Here is an 18,913-nt window from a genome sequence, read left to right as displayed (position 1 = left end):
AATGTGCTAGGATTGCCTTGCAAAGAGATACTGTCCAATCATAATGCATACTGAGGGGATCCATGCTTGAGAAACAAAGTGTGCTAATGCTGACACATCCATTGAAAGAATTTTTTCCTTCTTTCTTTCCTGTGCTAGCCATGCACAGATGCTTTGTCACTCATTGATGTTGCCTCTTTTGTGGAATAATTTAGTTTATTTATACATAAGTTGTTCAAAAAGTAATATCTCCTATTTATTTCCATGAAAACTTCAACAGATACAAAGAGTGGAATAAGAGTATCTGGCCTGCCATGGAGGTATGGAACTGTTCCTTGTATCTATTTGGTGTGATTCTTCAGAGCTGTAATCTTTCTTCTAGGGTAGGTGAAAGTTGCTGACTCACAGTCACTGTCTGTACAGTACATTGTCACAGCCACTCTGTGTAAGTCACTACAGTGCTTGTCTGCTGATGTACAGGCTGATGACAAATCTATAATAGACTGGAGATGGCAGCAAAAAACATCCAGCTGTGAATATTTAATCTGTTGCTGTCAACACTTGCAGGTCAGAGGAGGAACATCTTAGATATCCAATATGGATGTCACTGGTGGAAAGTTCAGTAAGGAAAGCTTCATGGTAGAAATATTTCTAATTGCATTTTGCAGGGACTTTTCTTCCAAGATGGCCTGGACTTACCAGTGTCCTATAACTTCTGTGTACATGTAATCTACTAGTTGTGTGATCCTTGTGCTTTTATATTTATTAGCCTTTTTTGTCAGTGTTTGAAAACAGCATCTGTGTCTTGTGAAGTGTCACCATCTGCTTTGTACAGTAAAATATTTTGCTGCTTTAAATCCCTGTCTGTGACTTGGGAGAAGGGAAGAGAGGAGATGAATCTGATACCAGTCAGACCTCCAGCTTTCTCATCTCTTACTTAGAGCTGTACTGATTCCTGCCATCTGTCTGGATATGTATTTAGCAGCTGCAGAGTGACCACACTGCAAAGGTATGTTCTGTGAATCAGTGGATCTGAGTAGACAGTTGATTTTTCCCAAGTGGAATTTGCCAAACTTCTTTTGCCTCAGAATAATTTTGTTGATTTGAGGTGCATTTGAGAGGGTAGGAGCTGGTAGAATCTGCTCTAGTTTCTTCGAAATGGTGTAGGTACAGTTGTATTCCTGAATATCAGTTCTGTATTCTGAGTGGCCATGTTATGCAGCGCTTTAAGAGGCGGTGTTTTTCTTTCTCTGTTCAGTGAAAGTTATTATCTATAATAACTGGTAGCCTCTTGATGTGTTTAAAAATACTAATGTGATACAACGGATGTTCCCTAGTTCAAAATAGAAGCTGCATGGGACTCACGGGACATTATATTGTACATTAAAACTTCCTTGAATTTCCACAGTTGTTTCTTATACAAAATATCATACTGTATTTTAAAATGTAGCATTGTAAATCATACAGATAATAAGTTTGGATAGCAATCTCTTTGTACATACTGTAGCTTTTTTCTGTGTGTGTTAAAAGCATATAATTGTGTGTACTTGTCAGCAATTGTCATATAGCATCTCAGCCCTTTAGTTAAGATATGCTTTAAAGGATGTGGACTACTTGCACTAAAGAGAGGAAAAAAGTAAAAATATAAAATACCATAGATGAAAAAATACATGTGGAGAAGTCTCAAAGATAAATATGCTATTCTTAATCAAAAGTTTACAAGTCAGTAGCAGCCAATAAGGAAGTAATTTCTGAAAATATACTGAGCAATAAACAGAAGTAAGATAGTAAGGTAATGCTGGTATATAACCTTTGTAGACCTAGCTATTTCCTGGTGCTTCGTTTTTCTTTGTTTGCTGCCCTTTTATCACCCTTCATTTATGTCCTTCGCTCACATCTGTCCCAGCTGTGGTGCTCTGACCAACTTCTCATGCAAAGTAGCATGGAAACTGGAGAACCTCCAGTTTTCCCATCCAATCAACTTTTCATCGTCAGTGTGAATCACTACAGCTGGCTTAGACCAGTAAGACTTAACTTGTAACTTAGTTTTCTTCATTCTGTGGTTGGTTTTCTGTAGAGAAATAGTTAGGCTGTGATGCTGGGAATCTCAGTGCTGCTACTACTTATGCTCATAGAGCACTTACTGTTGAGAGGTGGCTGACAGATGCACTGAGAAACATTAATTTGTATTGTAATGAACATAACCTAAAGCTGTTGTAAAGTACAGAAGGTATTCTTACCACTTTCCTATGTGTAAGATTTTGACATTTACTTGTCTCTAATATTAGTTGAATAATATTTAAGCAGTTTATTCAGCCATATCATACCTGATTAGTGGTAAAAACTGATTTAAAGTTGTCAGGTACTACTTTTAACAGCGCAGCAGTAAGAATCATAAGTGTGGAATTCAAAGAGTTTACTGCATTGGAAGAGAAAGTCAAACTTTAAAGGAAGCTGGAAGCTCCCTGGGCAGCCATTCCAGTGCCTGACCACTCTCTGAGAGAAAAAGTTTTTCCTTATGTCTAATCTAAACCTCCTATGGTACAACTCGTGGCCATTTTCTCAGGTGCTGCTTGGGAGAGGAGGCCAAACCCCTCCTCATCACAGCTTCAGGAAGTTGTCGAGTGCAATTAGGTCTTCCTTGAGCATCCTCTTCTCCAGGCTGAACAATCCCAGCTCCCTGAGCCACTCCTCATATGGCCTTTGCTTCAGACTCCTCACCAACTTTGGTGCCCTTCTCTGGACAAGTTCCAGGGCCTCAGTGACCTTCTTGTAGTGAGGGGCCCAAAACTGAACACAGTACTCAATGTAATTATTTCTCGATATTTTCATTTTTCTTCTTCATACATCTAATGTAATCAGCAGTTTGTTCGGATTCCTTTCTTCTACAGCTGTTCTCAAAATTATTTTTGCAAGTAATGTTGGGATTTTAGAGGATTTTGTCATGATGTACAGAGAAAAGTGTTGGTTTTTTTTTTTACATGATACTATTCTAGCACTTCTGCTGAAAATTATCTAGCAAATAAGATCAAATCCAACCTCTTTGTGTTTTTGAAATTATATGTAACTTTTCTTGCTGACTTCTAAAATATCCCTGTTGTATAGCATATACTTTATTCTAATGTTAATTTGTCTGAACTAGAAACTAGATCTATAAACTCTTCACCTGTAGAATGTATTTACAGGGTGTTTAAAAAAAAAAAAAAAAAAAAGTAAAGTTGGAATATTGTATAGAGAAGAACGCATTTCTATATGTTGTGTTTGATTTTTCTGGTCAGTGCTGATAGTACGTTAGATATTCACAACTTTGTTTAGCCTTGTGAACAGAAGCCATGAGCCATTTTCAGCTCTGCCTGTTCACTGAAAATGGGGCAATATGTTTCTAAATGCAGCTCAATAACCTCATTTTGACATATGCATCTACCTCCATGTTCTAAATCAAATGCATCTAGGCTGTCAACACTAATTTGACATAGTTAAAAATGAGTTGTCTGAGCCATGTAAAACAATTTTCAAGCTGCTCCCTAACATAATTCTGAGCTTTCTGTATATACAGCCTGACAGCCTCATCACACATCTTAGCATGTTTTTACACTTGAGTTCTAGCTGCTGTTCTCTGTGAACATTATTTAAACTTGCCTGCACAGGTCTTGGCCTAATCCTGAACTACTCCTTAACTAGTTTTTTTTTCAATATACTTTAATATTTGTATATTAACATAAAGGAAAAAAATGCAATATAGCATAATATATGCTAAGTGTTTTGAAACATCTTTAGAAACGTGCACAGTGCTGTAATTAGCTAGAGTTGTAATTAGTTTGGAATTCTAGGGTTATAAAAAAAAAGTCCAATTTGCTGACCTAAAGAGCGGGTTATTTCTAGATACAGCATTGAGTGACAGTTTATACCATTAGTGTTTAGTCCACAGTTCTCAATAGATCATCATAAGACGACCTACTTTTAAATTGAAAATTTGCATAATTGAAGTTGCTCATTTCTAGTACTTATTTGAGGCAAAATAGCTTTCTTTCACTTTGTTAGTCTTAGCTCTTGTCTGCTGCCATCTTCAGAGAGCAGTGAGTACAGGCACTCAGCTCTGTCTGTGACAGTCTAGCAGCTGCAAGTATTGAGCTACTGGGTCAGCATTACCAGGAGTATTTTTACTCTGAGTACAGCTTTAACATAATTATGAAAAGCTGCAGAACTGGAGCCCCCCAACTGATGCAGCAAAAAAATTCCTGCCATGATGCACTCACAAAATGAATAATTACCAGAATAGCCATGCTGTCTACTGTAGCACTATTAAATTTTGATTTTGAGAGAATGTAATTGTTGATCTCTGTTGTTCTGGGATTTTTATTGTATGTGAGTTCACAAGCTTTTTCTCTGCCAGGGCTTGAGCTGTAGGCAATATTATCTGTCATCCTCATAGCAAGTATGATGATACTGCTTTCTGTGATGAGCACAGACAGCTGCCTGTCTTGGATATTTTAGTGCTCCAACATCAAACTTGCTTCATCACAGAGGTATTGAGGGCTGGATACAGCTGGCATACTGCAACATAGCTATAATCTCAAAACCCACCTAGTATTCATCAGCTTCATATTGAGCTGGCCTCTTGTGAAACTAACCACTTTTTAGTGCCTAGGATTATCTTTCGTTGTGCTTCATATTGCTTTGTATTGTTGTTGGCTTTTTTTTAACTAACTTATTTTTATTAATTAATCTCCAAACTTACTCATGATATGAGTCATCTAGCTATGCAGGGCATCTGTACAGTACTTGTGTTGCTTCACTGCTTCATTTAAAAGGCTCGTGCTTTTTGATCATACAGATGTTGTTTGCAGTCATGTTGCCTGGTTCAGCAGAAACCATTTCAAAACTGACTTGGCTTTCCATCTTCTCTAAGTTTCCAGTAGATCCAGTTCAGAAATAGTTTTCCCAGATGTTCATTACTACCAGCTGATGTCTGTTAATGCTTATGCTAAACTCTGGTTAACAAATAACTTGTCAATAACACAAATAACTCTGTGTCAAGTAACATGATATCCACCAGAGAGGTTATGATTAATCCTAGTCTTTGTCATCTAGGAAACTCATTGCTTTTTAAGTTTTGAGCACTGTCCTCTACAGAATGCTTGTGGATATAAACTTTGTGAAAGAGATATGGTCATTGTATGTGGATTTTTTTCTTTTTTGTTTTGTGTTTCTTGGTGGAATTTCACAATTATAAGTAGTGTCAAGAAGGCACTTGGGCATATTTTGAGGATCAGAAAGTTGTTACAAAATGAAGCCTGTATCCAGAGAAAACTCGCTTTGAGCAAGCAAGTGATGGAAGCAAGAGAGTAGGTGGAATGTTTTTTACACTTCTTTCTTTAACACTTCTTTACATTTATTCGCAGATGTCCATTCTTTTTTGTAACATAAAACCAAGATTGGAGCTCAGAAGCAGTATAGAATTATAGAATCTTCAGAGTTGGAGGGGACTCTTAAAGGTGATCTTGTCCAACTCCCCTGCAACGAACAGGGACATCTAGATCAGGTTGCTCAGAGCCTGATCCAGCCTGACTTTGAATGTCTACTGGGATGTGGCACCTAACATATCCCCAGGCAACCTGCGTCTCACCATCCTAATTGTAAAAAAAAAAAAACACTCCTTCCTTAAGTGCAATGTAAATCTCCCCTCTTTTAGTTGGAAATCATTTCCAGCGATGATTCATTGATAATGTTACAGTGCTGCCCTCAGCACTTCATTAGTATCTTGCTGCTGGCTGCCCTGTTTGGTAGTGAAATATATCAGAAAAGATAACTCAAGAGTTTAGGCACTGTGCCCTCTCAAATTGCAAGGTGTCATTTTAATACTGTAGTAAGTTTTCTAATTTCACGTGATTTTTAAAATTGTATTTAAAATCCTTTCGGAAGTGGTCTTTTGTTAGTAAATTAGATCATTTTTTACTAATAAAAGCCATTATCACTAGGCTAGTTTTGCATGTCTCTCGGTAAACACTTAGGAATAAGAAAAGTATTATGACTTCTGGCAGAACTGTGCCTTTGCTAATAACTAGTGATGGAAGAGACTTGAAGAACTGTAAAATAAAGTTGTTGGTTTTTTACTGCATGTCAGCAGATTACGTACAGGTGTGAAATGACTTTTTCCCCAGTTGCTATACAGGTTTATGAGGTAGGTGCTATACTACTGTGTGTCTGCAGCAGGCTGAGATCCCTGAAGTATCCACCTCTGCTACCTTTAACAATTGTAGACAGTTCAAGTTTTTACCAGTTCTTTCTGTTGCCTGAGATAAGAGTATATTGGCATTAGGCTTTGTTCACTTTACTCACCTGAAATGTAATTTGTGTTGTTATAGATCATTGAAGGTGTATTTGCATTAGAATTTTCCCTTTGCTCCATTCCCTATCCTTCTGGCATCAACAGATATTTCTCTAGATTTTCTATCTCTTCATACTTAGGTAATGCTTCTTTCTACATAAAGAAAATGTGGAGTTATTGCACAATACTGTATCTAAATTCTATTTCTAGTCTCATACACTGTTCTGGCATGGATGCCTGTGTAGACATAAAGTGAAATGGGACAGGGAAATGGTGTAGCTAGGCAATAACCAACCTTAAAAAGATCCTCAAAGATAAATAAATAAGCTGTTAATATCATTGAGATTATCTGTTTACCAGATAATCAGATCTTCCAGTCTAGCTGCAGGATGCTAGAAGTGGCTGTCATACTTGCTTCTGGAGGTCATCTTGCAAGACCAGGAAAACTACCTATTATACCTAGTTGTTAAATGGGTACTTTCAGCTTGATGCTTAGTAATGTTATAGAGGAGAGCAGAAAAATCTTCGGATAAGGGAAACCAAAGACCTCCTCTCTTTTGGTGTCCAGTTTTCATCCAGTAATTTCTATGTTTCTTCCCTCTAAAAAAGTTGTAAATACATGTTCTTGATAATTTTCTTTGAAACAGCATTTACATATCAGATCAGGAACAAATGTTTTATTAAGTTTAATAGTTGATTCTGTTCTAGTAGAAGAAAACCTGCAGTATAACAATAAGGTCTAGAGCCAGTGAAGAATCAAACTGGAGTTTTTAAAGAAAAATACACAGTTTCAGGATAGAAGAAATCATTTCAGATGATCAGGAGGGCCACGAAGATGATCAGGGGGCTGGAGCACCTCCCCTGTGAGGACAGGCTGAGGGAGTTGGGTTTGTTCAGCCTGGTGAAGAGAAGGTTGCGGGGTGACCTCATTGCAGCCTTTCAGTACCTGAAGGGAGCTTACTCCCAGGAGGGAAGTAAACTCTTCGAAAGGGCTGAAAATAGCTGGACTAGTGGAAATGTGTCCAAGTTGAAGGAGGGAAGATTTAGGTTGGATGTTAGGGGGAAATTCTTTACTAGGAGAGTGGTTAGGCCCTGGAACAGGCTGCCCAGGGAGGTTGTGGATGCCCCGTCCTTGGAGGTGTTCAAGACCAGGTTGGACAGGGCCCTGGGCAACCTGATCTAGTAAATGTGTATGTTTGGTGGCCCTGCCAGGCAGGGGGGTTGGAACTACATGATCCTTGAGGTCCCTTCCAACCCGGGTAATTCTGTGATTCTGTGATTTCAAATAGATCTAGAATGATCTTTGGTGAAATCTGAAAAGTAAGATAAAGGGGAGAAGAACTTTGCTTTATAGAATAATATAAAACTGGAATTAAGAATATATATTAAAAAAAAAAATCTTAGAATGAGAACAGGTGTTTATTCTGAATAGATCAAGTATATGTGTGGTCCAAGTTAGTTTGGTATGTTAACTGTGAGAATTAGCAAGGGAACTTCTACTGGAAAAGTGTTTTAGAAAGTTTTATGTCCCTAAGCCTTTGAGCAAACTAGCACTCAGAAATAACTCCTATTAAACTTCTTAACTGTGCTTGGAGAGTCATCAGTAGAATGTTTGAGGACTTCAAAATGTTTCCTTTCTGGAAGTAGGGAAGCTAATGCAGAAGTCTCTTGCTGTCTATCTAAGAGTTTGAAAAACAGCTCAAACATGACATCAGACACTGAAAATTGCATTTGTTTTATAAGTACTTTGACAAGTTCTGGTAGTTACTTTGAAATACTTTTGTTTTCTGTAAACCCTCTGAGAATATGTGCTACAACAAAAGCTAAAGTATTTTCTCTTATTTAGCTCCTTCCTCTTCTGTGCACTGATTCCAGTGTAGTCAGAGAATCATTATGTGAGAAACTGTTTCCCTGTTTCTTGCTGAAAACATTTGGAGGAAAGGAATTATAAGGATGGTACAGATACTATTTTAAGGAAAGAAAAACACTTGGTCTGAAAAATCGATGACATCAAGCTGAGTGGTGTGGTTGACATGGTGGAAGGAAGGGATGCTATTCAGAGGGACCTCTACAGACTTGAAAGGTGGGTCTAGGTGAACCTAATGAGGTTCAACATGGCAAAGTGGAAGGTTTTGCACGTAGGATGGAGGAATCTCAGACATCTATACAGACTAGAAGGAGTAGTCCTTGAGAGCAGCCCTGCAGAGAAGGACTTGGGGGTCCTGATGGATGAGAAACTTAACATGATCCAGAAGTCTACTCTTACAGCTCGGAAAGCAAATGGTATCCCAGGCTTCATCAGGAGAGGGGTGGCCAGCAGGGACAGGGAGATGGTTGTCCCTCTCTACTTGGCTCTTGTGAGGCCCCATCTGGAGTACTGTGTCCAGGTGTGGAGCCCCCAGTACAAGAAAGACATGGAGCTGTTGGAAAGGGTCCAGAGGATGATCAGGGGGCTGGAGCACCTCCCTTGTGAAGACAGGCTGAGGGAGCTGGGCTTGTTCAGCCTGGAGAAAAGAAGGCTGCGGGGTGACCTCACTGCAGCCTTTCAAGTACCTGAAGGGAACCTGTAATCAGGAGGGGAGTAAACTCTTTGAAAGGGCCAATAGTAGTAGGAAAAGGGGAAATTGTTTTAAGTTGAAAGAGGGAAGATTTAGGTTGGATGTTAGGGGGGAAGTTCTTTACTAGGAGAGTGGTGAGGTGTTAGAACAGGCTGCCTAGAGAGGTTGTGGATGCCCTGCTCCTGGAGCTGTTCAAGGCCAGGTTGGATGGGGCCCTGGGGAAGCCTGGTCTAGTAAATGGGGAGGTTAGTGGCCCTGCCAGGCCAGGCAGGTTGGAGCTTCATGATCCTTGAGGTCCCTTCCAATCTAGGCAGTTCTGTGAAAAAAAAGAGATCTGATGTTGACTTTTGTTGAATCATAAAGTACTGTTATGAAAAAAGTAGTGGGAACTGAGCATATAGAATGCTAGAATACCACAAAATTCATTCTGGGGGAGAGTTCTAGGCTGTTAAGAACATGAACCAATTATATTTATCCTGTCTCTTGAGTTTTACAATTAAAACTTGAAGAAATGTGGTCTAAGACAGCAATGCTTCTCCATTTTCTTCCAGAGTTTCAGCCCACAACTTAAATAGGCCTACATGCTTATATAGGGAGGGAATGGAGAGAATAGTGTGGACAGGTTAAAAAGCAGTCTGCATTTTGAAGTATGATCATATGTTATTAATTCAAGGAATCACTGCTTTATTTAAGTTTTTCATGGCTACGATTTCCCTGTTATCAGTTACCCTTTTTACTGCTCTGTATGTAAGTCCTGGGCTCAAGAACAAAGGTGGTGGTGGTTATCCTTTCTTGCTGCCAAGGTGCGTTGTTGACCCTCGTTTAGTTTGCTGTCACCCAGGGCCTTAACCCAGCCATTCTGCTCTGTTCAGTTGCAGTGGGATCTGTGCCATGTGCTGCAAGAGGGTTCTGTGTCTGTTTTTACAAGGGAAATTCTGATCACTTCGTTTTCTGTTTGCTCTGTGCCTGTACTATCTCCCTTAAACAGCAGCCTATTCTGCCTGTTCTCAAAGCATATTTGCAGCTTCGGGGTGTTAAGAAAATACTAGAAGCATCCTTGTCGAATTTGTTTGACAAATAGAATAGAATATGAATAGAAAATGAATAGAAGTTATATCGTATTTGTAATACAAGAGGAAGGATGATATTCTCGGGTTCTGTGGTAGTTTGAGGAATCTTCAGGTTGTTTTAAATTGTCAGCATAAACACTTGCTGTGGATGCAGTTAGAAAGAAAAAAAAAAAACCTGCAAACTTAGATAAGCAGAATTGCACCTTCATTTCATATAAATGAAATTCTGTAAGAAATAACTATATGTATGACAGCTGGACAATGGAGCGTGGGCTTGTGTTCTTTCTCCTGGCACAACCAGGTGTACAGAGGGTTTGCATCCTTTGTTATTAATTTTACTAAGAGAAGAGAAAGCCTTTTCTGTGGGGAGCATGGGAAAGATTTAGAGAGTGTTTGAAAGTAAAGGACTTAAGTATATTACAGTTCAACAGAGAGCAGTACTCTTACATGGGTTCTGTAGATAGTTTGCATTGCTGCCCATTTAATATAATTTCTTTGAGAATACTATGATGTCTATGGAAGGAAATTGTTCTTGAAGATTTAATTAGTGTCTCTTGCCACTTATTTTTGTTCCATCTGTCAGGCTGTGTTGTTCAAGGCAAAAGCTTCCTGATGCTTGCACTTGATAGCATTTAAATGTCACTTGTATGCTGCTGCTGGAGTGTCTTAACAATAGTGATTTTATTAATAATGAGAGTTCTGGGTGACAGTCAAAGAAAACTCATTTTTTAATCTGAGGTTTTTTTCAGATAAACCATTTAAATTTAAAACAAAATGAAACTTTTCTGATTGTGTGATTCTTCTACTTTGTAGACCACTGGTTTGTTTTTTAAGGTGTCTGTGGTATTACAAGACAAATATTAGAAATTTGAAAGCAAGAATATTGTTTGGAACTTTAGGTAATAAATAGGTAACTTTCGGAGCTGCCCTTTTTGGTTATAATAGTGTGATATCGGTGTGATATTGAAATATGAAGCATTCCATCATGCTTTATCAAAAACAGGTTAATACTAAAGTTTTGATTATGATGGGAAGATTCAAATAGAAACATCAAATCACATGTTATATTAGTAAGCAAGACTACTTTTTTGTTTTACTGATTCACCACCTTCTCAATGAGCCCATGTTAATCGAGACAGAGGAGGAAATCCGTACACAGAGACAAAGGAATGTTGGAGCCCGTGCATGTGTGTCGTACATGATTCTAGAAATCAAGTCAGAAATTTGAAATGAGAAAACGCTACAATGCAAAAGAAGAACTTGCCATTGTTTCATGTATTTTCTATGACTACCCAGAATATATGAGACTGACGTGCAGTGCACATTCTTCCTTAAATCTCATATGCTGAAGAATGACAATAATCTGTGTCCAGCATGTTTGTACTTCTAGTGATGTTTTTACAGAATAAAATATTTTCTTTCAAAACAAAGTCCAGATCTCCTAATACTTTGCTTCATAGTAAAGTGTAATTTTGCATATGCATCATGTCATAATATCATCTCTAATAGTGTCTTAAAAGACTAACTAGATGTTCTCGAAGATATGGATGGTAGTGTCCTGATTCTCAAATAACTGTTCATAAATGGTGAATAAGTGTTGATAAGAATATACATAAGAAGCTATTCCATTTGGTGAGACAAAAAGTACAAAATAAAAAGTTTATAAAAACAGAAAAAACAAAACAATGATAACTAATGTTAGTTACCATATTTGGAATAAAATTCCTAATGTTAATCTTTTTTGCATTAACATTTTGCTGCTTAGTCATTCTGGTGTTGTAGGGTATGTCAAAGTAGCCTAGTCATGAGATCTCCATCTCTTCTAGGAAGTTTCATGTGACCTCCCAAGTAGAGCTGCAGAGAAGGGAGGGATCTTATTTGACCATATGTGACTACGTTTGTGTTTTGTTTAATGACAGGATAGGGTGATAATGGGTGAAAAATGTATGTGTTGTTGCAAAAGTAAGCTCTACAGTGTAGAACAATCCTAGGAAACTGAAAGGGTGTTTACTAATAAGAGTGTGTTCCTTCAGTGTTTTAAGTGAGCAATGATTCCTTCCAAGAGACTCAAATTTTATTATAGCAGCTGTTCCCAGTGAAGAGCCAAGAGTTAAAGCTTTTTTCCCTTACATAATTGCTTTTTTCATCCTGTAGCTGGTAGACTTTACTAGAGGCTGCTAATTTTTGTGTTTGCAGTTCAGTAACACTGGATAAGCAGAATGCTACATCACAGTGAGCAAGAATCATTCATTACAGATATACTTCTGTTCTAGTGTAAAGGTATGATCTTTAATGCAAGCTCCCTAAACCGGAAGAGCTGTCTGTGGATAGAAGAAAAAAGGCAACACCTCCCTCACAGTAGTACTATAAAATCAAGCAGTATCTGAAGTTGGAAGGGACCCATGTGGATCACTGGGTCCAACTGCTGTCCAAATGTGCCATAGGATATTTAGAAAAGATAAGGTATATTTTACATAACACATTTTGAGAAAGACGATTAATTTTCAAGTATTTCTGCAGCTGAAGAACAAAGTAGTAATTAATGGGGTCTTGATTATTTTGTTAATGCTACTGTATTGAAAGGCACAGTAAAATGTTTTATTCTCATTTGCTAATGAAGAAACTGTTTTGGGGGGTGTTTTATGTTGTTTTGCAGACAGTTAGAAAGTCTGAATCTCAGCTTGCAAAGATGGCCTAAGAAATTACTGAAAGAAATAAAACAAATTGTTTTACATGTTATTATAAGAACCAAGAGTAGGAATAATTAAGTATAATTTTTTCAAGAAAACAATATAAATAATTTTTTAAAATAATTCTGTGTAGAAATCTAGACTATCAACACTGATTATAGCTATTCACTTTGGAAATCCACAGTTTATGAGCTAGTATTTTTTCAGCTTCTCATGTACTGTCCTTAGATGCTTATTTTCAAGAATTCAGGTGTATGAATTTTTCTTTTTTTTTTTTTTCTTCAATTATTTTATGCAAGTGTTATTTCTAGTAGGCAATTTAGGTGTTGGCTTTGTAGGTTGGTAAGAATAATCATAGCGTTAGCACCCAAAGCCTGTCATCGTTATGCTTTTTTGTCCCTCTCCTAATCTCTTCCTTGATAAAGTGATTACTTCAAATGAGATATCCTGTGATCCAGTGCTCAGTGAATAATAATAAAGTTATAAAAAAAAAAATCTGTGTAAGAATCAAGTTATGTGCTACATAAACATATGCAAAGATTTTATGGAGGTGTTTATATACAGACTATGATATTTTCATTATGTCTGTATACACATCTATATGATAAAAGTAGATGTTATATATGGGGATGTTATATGTAGGGATTATAATATACATTCATGTATTTATAAATTTGTAGAGGACTAGAGAACTTTATACATTTTTATCTCTAATATTGCAGTACTTTTCTAGTTTCTTTCTCAGAAGGTACAGATTTTATGCTGTAGAAATTGTAATGAATCAGTCATTTCTTGTAATTATTTTCCTCTGCATATAGTCTTTTTACTTGTCTACCAATATTGTACCTTCTTTTTCTTCAACCTTCTTTTCTATTTTCTGATGAACTAGTCTTTTGTTGTTTCATTTTTTCTGTTGTGTTGTTTGTTTGGTTTTTTTTCACAGTTTTCCACTGTGATTTTGATTTTTACACTGTGGATATGTGGTTCCGTTCGGTCTTTGGCAACTGATATGTTCCTTGCTGTGAATCAGCTTGCAGATTAGCTCTGAAAAAAATGCCTTAACTCTGTAGCCAGTTAAACTGTGGTAGAGAGTATTTGTTTTTACTGCCCAAACTTGCATTCTTACCTACTACTACTGCTTATCCAATCTCTAACCTGATTGTAGAATTCTGCTTGTATTGTTAAACAAAAAGTGTATGTAGTAATGAGTCATCCAGGCACATCTGTTGTCTTCTCAGGTTTTGCTTTCCTTTATTTTTGCTGAGTGTTTTATGGAGATGCAGCATTGCAGGGAAGTGATAGAATATTCAGTCAGAGCTTGTGATTACTGTCCTACTATTCACAGCTGCCATAGTTACACAGCCTACAAAAACAGTTTTTCTGTTAGAACTGATGTGTCATGTGGATTTTTGAAACTACCCATCCTACTGGGTTTGGATCTTTCAAGAATATATTGAGGGCAGAGATAAAATAGTTCTGCCTGGCTTTAGATTCCTTATTTCATAAATAAGTGGTTGCTCTGAAAGCTTATCATAAAAACCCTAAGGATTCTGCTTCAGATTTTTTTTGCAGTGTGAATAGAAGCAGTTGCTTATAACCATAAAAATAAACGCAGCTAGCTTCTGATTTTATTTCATTTTCTATAAGAGCTTTCTTTCTTTTTCTTTCAGTAGAATTGTCTTTACACTTGCAGTGCATTTTCTTTACCCTTCATTGTTGATACTGCTTATTTTTTGCAACTGTCTTCACTAGAAATTAAAAAGATTGAAGATACATTGAATGATAAGATTGCTGAACGCAGCCTCTATTATCAAGTGTAAAATGCAACCCACTGATGTCCTATTTACTGTATATAAAAATTAAATTAATACTGAATCATAGTAGAAGCCATCTCAACATTTAAAAAGAGAGTCATCACAGGCAATGTATTCTGAAAGCAAAAGATACTTAACCAACACCTGAGCTTGCTCAAGTTTTACATAGTCATAAAGTTTTAGCAGTTTTGTTTTCATCACTCTGTGCTCGAAGACTAAGAAGTTCAACTCAAAACTCCTAGAAGATGGAATGGTTGTTCTGTCTGGTTTGATTTACATCCCAGTACTATCATTTACTATTAATCTCAGAAGTACTTTTATTAGTTTGCTGTTTTTTAATTCACTTTTCCCCATTTAATTTCTTTTGCATCTCACTTCTACTACTGTGCTAAAGTTCCTGATCAGCTCCTGATTTCTATTGCATTTCACGTGAAATATAAGCTAAAACTCCATTGTCCTGCTAAATGAACATAGTTTGGGATAAAGCAGAATGGAGTCTTGGAAGTAGAGGGGGAAGGTTGGAAAGATAATGGGATCAAGTTAAGAATTATGGAAGCTTATGAAAACAAGCTGTCTGTCCTTTAGGGAGACTTCTCATATTCCATAGAGCATGCCAAACTGTTCCACATAATTCACTGTTTCTCCAGTGAAAGAGTGTCTCTTGGCATTATTGCCACTGTGCTGAAGAAAAATGTAAGTGCTCATTCTGGCAAAACTGGGGTGATCAGCAGCGTTTTGTAGATGCTTGTGTTTCAGAGTTAGCTTTGTGATGCAAATATGGCTTCAGATGCTTTAGAATCAAATGAAGATAGAATTAAAAAGTGCCATCATCTGCGTTTTCTGTTAGGCATATTTTCTTGAAAATGTATAAACCATATAAGTATGCTTACTACACTGTGCAGTTTGTATCCTATAATTCAGATGTGTAAGTCCAAACTGCTAATTCTTTCCATTTTATAACAAACAAATCTTCACACAAATCAGTCAAAGGTTATTAAGATATCAATCCCAAAATATGTTAAGCCAAATCAGCCCTGAACACTGAATTGGTTTGATTCTTAGGATTCATTATGAATACACCAGAGTTGCAGGATGCTAGCAATATAATTCAGGGTATTCAGAAAATAATCATAAAAGATGTCATATACATTTTATAGCTTCTTTTGACACTTCTGTCATAGCTCAAGTAATTATGCGTGCACAGTTTGAGATTTTCTAAAATAAATCATTACTGGTCATGTTTGAATTGTAGATAAAATAGCCTGACCAGAAACATTGAGACTTCGTTATTCAGCTAATTGAGAGAACACTAAAATAAATACAGGTGCAGGTTAAGCTAGTAAATACCTATGTCTGAGTAAGTGTTGCTTAAATATTAATGTTTTGGGTGTTTTTTTTTTAAACCATGATTTTGATTTTTACACTTTGGGAGTGGTTTTACTTTCTTACTTATTTATTTGAATGAAGGTCTTAAATCTTTTCCTGTAAAGAAAAACATTCCTTGAGAATTCTGAAAGATGAAAATGTATGTCTTAGTGTTTTTCAACACAATTGGCTGTTTCGTTAAATACTCAAGTAAAGTCTGCAGTTTGGATACTATTCTAATTTAATTGGCTTCTAAGGATCATATCTTATCAATAATTTTCATATGCCATCATTTTCAAATTTATATAGCTCACACATGCATTTTTAAATCTCATGCTAGGAACTGTAATACCAGTGGAAAACCAACTGTTGATCTAAGAACCTAACTGATTACTTTTCGTGTTGTTTAAAAGTCATTTCATCCAAGCGTAGCATAGACTTCTAAAACCAGTTTGTTGTAAGGCTCAAGAAGCATTACAACAGTCAGGTAGGAGCAGCTGACTATATCTTGTGGAAAGATAATAAACCACCATGTCCATCTATTTGTCAAAAGACTGAAGATAAGTGTTACATATTCTGTCTTTCTGAAGTCATCGAGAAGTGTGCCGTGTGAGTCACCTACATGTTTGGTGAAGTTGCACTATTGAGCATATTCATCCTTACTGAGTCCTACATGTTGCTTATCTCTGAATGTTGGAAAAAGAAATGGCATATTCTTTTTACTGTTAACAAAATTCTGTATTTCCTTTTTTCTTTCCCTCCTTGCTTGCAAGATGTCTCTCGAGATTTTTCTCTGAAAAATATATTTCATTTACTTCTACAGTATTTGCAGTAGAGCATTGGCAAGAGCTTGCCTTTTTTTTTTTTTTTTTCTTTCTTATTTCTCAGCCTTTATTTACATTTGAGAATTATCCATTAGGAACCAATGTGAAATCTATGCATGGTCATGTATGGAATTTTTTGTCTTGGTAAAGCAGGTATGGCGTTAAGTGAGAAGTGTGAGACATATTTCAACTTAGGTTATGAGAGAAGTTGCTTTCAGGAAAATAAAAATATCCATAGATAAATACACTCAGATTCTTTCTTTGGGATCCTCACCTATGTTTTCTGATGTTTTCAACTCTTTGCTAAAGTCAGCATTCATGCTGAGTAAAAGAGAAGCTCAACAGAATTGATCATGAGTATGATTTGCTTTTAATGTTAATTTCAGTAGTTCTGGATGTGAAGGAGCTAATTAATATGATTTGGGGAGAGCATGAAATTCTGTGCCAGCACTTCAGAAACAGAAACTATTGCTTAATGAAATGCATTAATGCTTTCATAGACTTGCCTTCAATAATTAGCATGAACAGACAAATAGGTTACGGCAGGATTCTTTTACATTTAATTCCATTCTTAGTGAGATATTTATAAATGCACTTTTTTGAAGGTACTTATCTATTTAAGAATGTCTGGAAGTATACACATAATTATTAGCTAGGGTCTTAAACAAGCACTTGTGTTAGGCCTATAAATACATGCCATAACAGTACAAAATACTATCCATTTTATTTCTAAAGAGACAACATTTTTTCCATATTATACTTCTTATTTACAGCTTCAGTGTTACTATAACTAAGGGTAAATACTTTCAAATGTGACTGAATCCTGCATGTAAATATATGTGTATGTATCAAGTTAAACAGACTAAATATATGTGATTTGAATAGAGTGTTACTGGAGCTGTCTCAGGTTCCCTTTGAAGTACTTGCATACTTGTGTTTAATTTGAATTTTCGCGGAGGTAGTAGAGTCAAGTGGAAGCATACTCTTAATGATTACTTAGCTGTCTAATAATTATGTAATACTGACTATATTAAAGCCTGTTGGAGGACACTGACTTTTCACTCTTTGGCAGGTTGATGACATCTTAGGAGAAGGCAGCGATGAAAGTGATAGTGAAAAAAAAAAGCCAGAAGAGAAAGGTGAAAAACCTCAGATTAGTGCAACAGAGGCTACAGGAGTGAAAACGGATCAGAGACCTCGATCTTCATCGTCATCGTTATCATCATCATCAAGTGAAAAAAGCTTAACAGGCAGCATACCCAGGTATGAGTTGGTCAAACATAAAGAGAAGTGTTAATGATGTTCAATTGTGTTTCATCATTATTCAGTATGTTTTTTAACCTTGTAGACTTTGTTGTTAACCTTAGTTTGTAGCTAGCTTTTCTTTGTAAGTATGTGAAATTGTCATGCTTGCTTTTGAAGCATTTTGGAATAGTATAAAAGAAATGGTCATAACAACTATCTGTTGAAAAACAGAGTCTTATCTGTTTTGAAAGAACGGGAGATCACTAAACTGTGCCAATTTTAAAGTCTTAATCTCATATTAGGTATTGGACAGTGTCTTCTGCAGTGTTACTTTGAGAGAGGTTTTTTTTCCCAGCAGCTTTGGAAAAATGTATGTTTTTAATTCTGCCTTACGAAGAGTTTTTCAATGGGAAATTGATAAAAATGAGGTCAAGGTGGTTTTAGGCTTAAAAACTAATTTAAACTTAATAGTTTTTTCTGCAAAAATGATTTGAATGTCCCACTATAGACTGTTGACTAATGACTATCAGTCAATTTGTTGGTGAGCTAGAACTTGATAATAAAATGTATATTTCAAATGTAGTGCTTAATAGTTCTCAATCTGCAGTCTCTTAGTATTTAAGCCTAAAAACACAGAGAAAACAATGCGGAGAGGACAATATATGATGAAGATCATACTAGTTTAAATTTAGGATTGCAGGGATTGTCATCCTGTATCACCAAGTATTAAAGATGCTAATGTGATTTAGATGTGCACTGTAGTTTTTCTGCTCACTTACAGCTGTTTCCAGTTGTAGGAATTTAAGCGGAATAGCTGGCATAACTTAATAGTTTTCTTTACGGGAAGGTAAAGTAGTAGGACTTAAGTGATTTATATTATTTTGACTTTTGTGAACCAGTGATAAATTAGAAGCACCAGCTAACAGATCAAAGCAAGCGTCACAATTCAAGTAAAAGCTATTGGATTCCACACAATAAGAGATAGTCATGGGTTTCGGTTGTGTTCTACCACACAAATGATAATGCAAGACAAACTGAGA

General features: G+C 36.5%; 1 protein-coding gene across 4 annotated transcripts in view; it reads left to right on the top strand.

Annotated features, from left to right (window-relative positions):
* The window catches only part of CTDP1 (CTD phosphatase subunit 1), an 84,515-nt gene that overhangs the window by 39,891 nt on the left and 25,711 nt on the right, over window positions 1-18,913 (top strand). For 2 of the 4 annotated variants that reach the window (XM_015854801.2, XM_085540120.1), the window contains one exon: window positions 17,701-17,891. In XM_015854801.2, coding sequence (XP_015710287.2) covers window positions 17,701-17,891 — 191 coding nt within the window. Of the gene's footprint in view, window positions 1-259; window positions 300-920; window positions 989-17,700; window positions 17,892-18,913 lie in introns of those variants that run through there. The other 2 variants (XR_014943525.1, XM_085540118.1) reach the window with 2 other exon arrangements.

Source organism: Coturnix japonica, chromosome 2 (genome assembly GCF_054131305.1).
Source record: "Coturnix japonica strain WE chromosome 2, WE-NBRP24, whole genome shotgun sequence".
Classification (NCBI taxonomy): domain Eukaryota; kingdom Metazoa; phylum Chordata; class Aves; order Galliformes; family Phasianidae; genus Coturnix; species Coturnix japonica.
The sequence above is the reverse complement of the archived record's forward strand: the minus strand, read 5'-3'. Positions and strand labels throughout refer to the sequence as shown.